Raw genomic sequence first — 7,022 nt, forward strand, 5'->3', positions numbered from 1 at the left:
TAATGTAATAATAAAGTCTACCACTAACAATACTAAATGAACCACTCCTCGTCGTTCTCTTTATTTGTTTATCATTCATAATAAAATAACATTTGCTGTTTATTGTCTGATGATTTACGTTACTCAACGTACATGTTAAAAGCGTGATTATAAATGGAATTTTTATATTTGGAACAGTTTTTTAAATGGATCAAATTGTTTGCGTTTTTCAATGACGAAATGAGCAGAAAAATGAGCTAACTGCGCCATCTAGTGAACATTCTTAATAATTTCGTGCCTATGGCAGAAGTGAGGGATGGGGGTATTGGCATTACTCGTAGAAACGTAACCCACACACCAACATTAACCAATATGTTTAGAATGCATTATTTTAATGGGAAATTTCAAGATTAAATTAAATTAAAATCATTTACGGTAAATATAATTCTCCATGTTAAAAAATATCAAGAATTATTTCATCATCTTTTCGTCAAATTATTTAATTCATACTGTAGTATTATTATTATTTATTACGGAAATATATTTCTGATGCCCTGTTGCCTCCAGTAAAAGTGTGCTGTGTGCAGAAATGCCTCACTAAAACATCAATAATGACTCAGTACTGTCACCTTGTGATAGTTATACAGTACATTACAAAAGAAGACATTGCGTCATTAAAGTTGTTATAATTTCCTATCTAGGCCTACAGTCTGAAACAACTAGGCCTAGGTTATATGTTTTGGGTTATATATTAATTATGCAAAAGTCAAGCATAACATTACTCAGGTTCTAATGTAGCTATAGGCCTACTGTCTTACATACTAACTTAAACATTCATTCTGAACTAAATGGCGTTTTGTTGTGACTTGTTGCTTATTTAAGACACCCCGTTTAGGTTTCATAGTGTTTATAAACGTACTATGTGATGCTAAACCAGCGGTCGCTCGAGTTTGCAGGTGTTGCAGTTCTATTTAACACATCTGTTGACTTAACCGAGCGACAGCTTTTAATGCTGATATTTGAATTTGTGCCTCTAAGTCAACAAGGCCCTGTGTTCTCGTATACATCAGCCCGACAGACAAATTATGAGTGGTAAAGCATTCAGCAGGTTGCACGTGTTGCCGATCCGTCAAAAGTCTTCAAATGCTAATTAACATAACAGGGAATTCAGTGAACTCACAAATCTCTAGTCTACACTCCGATCAGGTTACATTGCAGTGTGTAACGTGTGCCACACCCTCAACCAAACCAGAAGGCCTGTCACTTATTAAATAAATATCCTCGAACGTGTCTGACTCTGAGGGCGTTTGAACCATGATGGACCTGCATTTTCATTGTAATAGAAAGTAAACTATATTGAATAACCTGAGTCCTAAACGATGCAGGCTAAGATACACATATAGGCCTCTATCGCTTCTCAACACAAGCTAATCAGCAAACAAATATAGCCTATGCATACTTCAGCGAAATAACGGGATGACAAAGAAACGAATTCTGGGAAGCCTAATAAAACAACCACTTGCGGAGGATATTCTATAAATCTTAACGCATTGAGATCGCTAAAGAATAAAGACACTGCGATTTTTCTCCGTTTGGCATTGTCATATGTGTTTAGAAGAAGGAAAAAGAGAAGATCAAAGCATTCCACGTGGGGAAATTGCACCCTGGGTAGCACTTGGGTTTGCTGGCCGTAACCTTGCTACTAAATTAAGAGGGAAGAAGGGCGAGTGGCAAAGCTGCACCTGCACGGCAAACATCTTCACCACATGTGAGCCTAACAGAGATGACGGAGCAAGACCAGACAGACAATTAAGCAGTAACCACACACAATCACCCAATAAATACCATCCTGCTTAGGCATACAGCTTAAATAAAAATGTGGTGCCAAATCCAATGAGATCATTTCCCTGGATCTAATATAAACTAGTAGCCTACGAACATTTTTTAAATAAACTCTTTTATTAATGTTCACATTTGGTTATAATAGTATATTAATTTATTGTTTTTAATATATAGGCCTATAAAAATATAGGCCTAGACGAAAAAAAATCATGAATGTATATTGACCATATATTAACGGTATAGGCGCCATTTATTTTTTTAACGAACGAAAACGAGGCTTTGAGAGATGAATGTACAGCCTGTTCTATGCATTGTATTAGACGTGGGTGTCGATGATTCAGCTGACGCAATATTAAAAAATGCATCTTTTCAACAACAACAACAACAACAACAAAAAAACAGCTGTCCACTAATCGGAATATAGGCCTATGTCTATCCGCGTTTTCATTCGTGCTGAAAATAACCATATAGCGCCATTAGGTATTATTATTTGTATTATTAGTATCAGTATTATTTTAATTATTTAATACATTAAAAAAATCCATTGTTACATGCAAGATCATTATAAGGTCACATATTTAAATATATCGACAAATTAGGTGACAGACATTTCTTCATGACCTACAATACGCAGGACAATTTTGGACAAAATACCGCTTTGGATTAGAAAGCCTAAAATTGTGTGCAAACTCCAACCACATTGTTGTTTATTTAAACCAAACCAGCTTTACTCTCCCACGTCCCGCATATGCTGCAAACCCATCACGAACTGTAGCTGTGACATTCTTTAGTGTCAGTTGATTTGACTCTGTTTTGAGAAACATTACACATGGTAAGTCGATCGGAACAAAGAAAATTGTGTTTTGTGTATACTACCTTCCCGCATGCTTAGTCCATGTTTTTTAAGTATCGCTTGTTGTGTCAATAGTCATATCACGCTCTATCTAGAGCTGAAAACTGTGTAAATGCATCCGCCAAGGGTTGTGCATTGTCAACTGCAACATAGAAAGATATTAATTGGTGTAACAAGAGCTCTAGTGTCTTGTTAACAGTCAAACTAATTTGTCAGACAACCGCACCTAATGATTCAATTAAATTGGTCTCTCGCAACTGCAATCTTTATGTGAAAAAATATACTGTAGTGTAATGTAGCACGTGCCTAAATAGCCTACAGACAAATGTCTTAATTAACAAGATGAGTAATTTAATTTAAAACATTTATTCAGTGTTTTAAGATGTGATGTGTTTTAAGCTAAAAAAAAATAAAAGAATACATTAATGGTCATGTCTAATTCATAATTAATATTTATATAATATCTGGAAGCAAACAAACAAAAACACCTGTATGGCAACGCTGTTAGGCGCATTTGAATAAAAATGAAAATCCATCGCCAGTTTTTGCATTCACCAGCTGTAATTTGAATATTGTCAATTAGTGGTTACTTTAGCCACTGCAAGCACATTAACGAAATATTACAACGTAACTTGTAAATACTATTTTGCTATAGAATTCAATAATTCTGTTGTCCAAATATGCATGGGCAATTATATAAATGTAAACCCATAGTTTACAATCACGGAATATGAAAAGGTTTATTGTTTTCTTTAAGCATCCGCCAAAGTCTCAAGTTTGTATTTATTTATTTTAATGACATATGCCTTTATTAATAAGCGGCTACTAAATGCCTTGTCTAAGCTGGAAAAATAATTCAATATAACATAGCCTACCTATAAGTATTAGTAATAAATAATGCATGTGTGAGCCGCGACATGGGGGTTTGAAACTAGACCTATCAAACAGCTGAACCCCCAGTGTTCTCCGTGATTAATTGATGGTTTCCTAGGAATGTTTTATTTGTAACTTCACCCCATTAACAACTTTGTTCAGAGAGTGATTCCAATTCCAGCCAACGGGGACGCTCCGTTCACATCAAGCCAATCGGGACATGCTGTCACACTCCTTCTCCTGATTGGCTCGTTGTGAGCGGAGCTTCCCCATTGGCTGTGGCAGAGTTGCTGCGCGGATCTTAGAGTTGAAAGGCTGAGAAAGGCTCTCATCACATCGCAGTGACAGATCAGGTAGAGTAAATGTCGCTCACTGATGTCTATTTGAGGGTGGCCTAATTTACCCTGGAGCAGCGCTTCTTATCGCTTCTACAGCTCTGGGTCTTATAGAGACTGTTGGATATTCACTCATCCTTTATTGGTCTACTTTGGCAAGGTGTCTGAAAAAAAAATCTAAAAATGCACATGTTTAATTGGTACTTTAATTTAAAAACTTTAATTTCCAACTTATTTGAATTACTGATGCAAATCTAATTTGACTGAAAACAAAATAATTAATTGACACGTTAATCTATGAAAATATTTATTATAGATTTAGTGAAATAATTGACTAATTAGAACTCTTTTTTTCTGGACAGCATCTCTTTACACGCGTTCTGAACATGACGGATCTTTCTGGCACGGAGTTTGAGATCGACGTGGAGGGTCTGGAAACGGAGAGCGATGATCAGGCGGTGTTCACCGGCACCGGGGAGGACGACGCGGGGACCAAAGACGATGACAAAACCAGCCGCTTAAACCTCGGCTCTGGAGACCAGCGCAAACTGAGCCGCACTCCGAAATGCGCCCGCTGTAGGAACCACGGCGTGGTGTCTTGTTTGAAGGGGCACAAGAGATTCTGCCGCTGGAGAGACTGCCAGTGCGCGAACTGTCTGCTGGTGGTGGAGAGACAGCGCGTAATGGCTGCTCAGGTCGCACTGCGGAGACAGCAAGCGACAGAGGTGAATGCACGCAATTCTGAACAGGCCATTTAGACCATTTATTGTCATTAGTATCAAACTGAGGAAACAAAATGTAAGGGTAAAAACTGGACAAAGTGAAAAAAAAGTAGTCTGTCAGATCAAGACATTACTGCTAAAGAAAAAAAACATAAACTGATACAAGATTACCACTTTTTAAGAGTAAAATGGCTTACAACTATGTATCATTAAATTTTAGGACAAAAAGGGAATATCCGGGAAGCAAATACCGGTGGAAAGAAGAAGTATATATCAGCGACACGTCCGTCCATCAACCATGCTGGCAAAAAGTATTTTAGAAGGTGGGTTAAAAAAAAAGAAATTGCATGCACAAACTGAAAACTCTTTCCTGCTTCATGTTAAAAGCTGATAGTTGATCAGTCTGACCTTTCACCCTTTTTTCCTTATATTTAAAACTAATTTTACTCCTCTTTTTTCCGCTTCTCTCAGCCTTTCTTGGACTTCTGTCCATTTCAAATAATTCACTTGGTTCCTCTCTGGATATTTTCATGGCGTAAGCTTCTCTCAAGTACAGCACGTTTAACTTCTTATACATAATAAAAAACGATTAATCATTTGACAGCACTAATTCAAAATAAAAATTGTGCATGATATTATTGATGCTCAAAATTTAACCAACACATTAATGTGTATACTAAAAACTCCATTGGAGAAAAAAAGTTAACCGAAAAAGTGGCATAAATCTTGTCTGTTGTTATATGTAAATGAAGCCAAATTCATCTTCTTCATTGACAGGATATCGTCCAGTTCAGAACGACCCATTTCTGGGTGCCAGTCCTGCTCTGCCCCCTCCTCTAAGCGACCGCATGAGGAAGAGACGAGCCTTTGCCGACAAGGAGCTGGAAACCATCATGCTGGAACGAGAGTATAAAGAACGGGAGCTTCTCGAGTCCAGCCAGCCCAGCTCTGCCTCGCTCTTCCTCCCTGGTAATATGGTCCATGCTGCTGAGTATAACTCTTACAAGACAGCCTTCTCATCCTCCTCGGCCTCTTCCACGGGCGAACCTTCTCCCAAAGATCTCTGCGGATTTCTGCCCGGCTGTCTGGATCTCTCCCTGCAGTATGCTGCCACAGGTGGGACGACAGCTAACGTGGAGCTCATCTCCTCCAATGTCAGGGTAGCGGCCACCTACCGCCAGTACCCGCTCTCACCGCGCTTCGCAATGTGGCCGCGGGGCAGCAGCGGTATTAGCGATGCCCTGTTATACCAGCAGTGTCTCTTGAACGCCACCGCAGTCCAGAACTTGAAACCTGGAGCTGTTTGGGATCCAAAGATGATGACCTCCACCGAGAGCCACCCGCCCGAGCAGGAGCCTGCTGTGTCCAGGCTCGAGGGCTCTCGAGTGGCCCCAGAGCCATGTGACCTCCAGCCGGGGCCCAGAGAGGCTCAGACAGGACTCGGCCAGAACGGAAGTGCCCGTTCAGCCTTCTCGCCTCCTAAGAGGGTGTATGGACAAGCATTTCCTCCACATGCAGGAAGCCATGAGCATGTGATCAACAACATGAGCAAAGACACTGCCAAGCACACACTGTCCATGAAGCTCAACTCCTTCCATTCCCTCATACAGCAGACACTCAATGACAAGAATCCAGAGACGAATGGGCCGTATTGTAAGGAACTGCTGGAGGAAGCGGCGAAAAAGTTCAGGGTGGGTACAGCCAAAGACACAGTGGGACTCAAAAGCTCAGAAAGAGCAGGAAAGGACCTTGTAGCAAAGCCGTGGAGCACCAAGGTCACCGCAGGAGAGTCTCTGTCTTTCTCAGTGGAGGCAATATTAAAAAGACCTGCGATTTCTTTAAATCGGACATCTCAGTAAGGCTTCTTGTAAAAAACAGTACTTGCCAATTTTTTTACTGACTGTATATTTATTCATACACACATACATATATTTGGAAATTTAGCTGAGAAAAGACAGAAAATGATCCTAGCCTTAATCTATGCAGCATCTAAAACAATCTTCACTGCTTTTTGACATGTCTGTATATATAAAAATGTACATACCATTTCAGACATGCATGTTGTACATTATAATGCATCATAATGTGTAAAGTATTTAAATGTAAAAGTTAATTTTGCGACGTGTCAATAAAATAATAAAAAAGGAAGATTTTAAGATGATTATTTTGTATTTGTGATATTTTCACAAAGCAATTGTGTTTATATTAAACTCCCTCTCATCCAAGATGTAGACGAGTTACATCAATGCAGTAATGATCAATAACATTATTTTATGGTAGAACATTATAATAGAACAGGAAAAAAAATCGGTTCATTTAAAATATCAATACAAAAATAATATAGAACAATAAGATCAATTTTTAAAAACAACTGCTGCTTGAGATTTTCATGCTTTTAATTTGTATTATTTAGATCCT

General features: G+C 38.8%; 1 protein-coding gene across 3 annotated transcripts in view; it reads left to right on the plus strand.

The window, feature by feature from the left end:
- The window catches only part of LOC107700072 (doublesex- and mab-3-related transcription factor 1), a 39,400-nt gene extending 32,682 nt beyond the window's left edge, over positions 1 to 6,718 (plus strand). Inside the window, exons 1-4 of one of the 3 annotated variants that reach the window (XM_016501584.1) lie at positions 3,911 to 4,042; positions 4,245 to 4,607; positions 4,825 to 4,927; positions 5,382 to 6,718. In XM_016501584.1, the coding sequence (XP_016357070.1) occupies positions 4,269 to 4,607; positions 4,825 to 4,927; positions 5,382 to 6,463 (1,524 nt within the window). In that variant the 5' untranslated portion in view covers positions 3,911 to 4,042; positions 4,245 to 4,268 and the 3' untranslated portion in view covers positions 6,464 to 6,718. Of the gene's footprint in view, positions 1 to 3,910; positions 4,043 to 4,244; positions 4,608 to 4,824; positions 4,928 to 5,381 lie in introns of those variants that run through there. The other 2 variants (XM_016501585.1, XM_016501587.1) reach the window with 2 other exon arrangements.
- Positions 6,719 to 7,022: the final 304 nt, after the last annotated feature.

The sequence above is a fragment of the Sinocyclocheilus anshuiensis genome, unplaced genomic scaffold, assembly GCF_001515605.1.
Source record: "Sinocyclocheilus anshuiensis isolate Anshui unplaced genomic scaffold, SAMN03320099.WGS_v1.1 scaffold983, whole genome shotgun sequence".
In the NCBI taxonomy this organism is placed as follows: Eukaryota; Metazoa; Chordata; class Actinopteri; order Cypriniformes; family Cyprinidae; genus Sinocyclocheilus; species Sinocyclocheilus anshuiensis.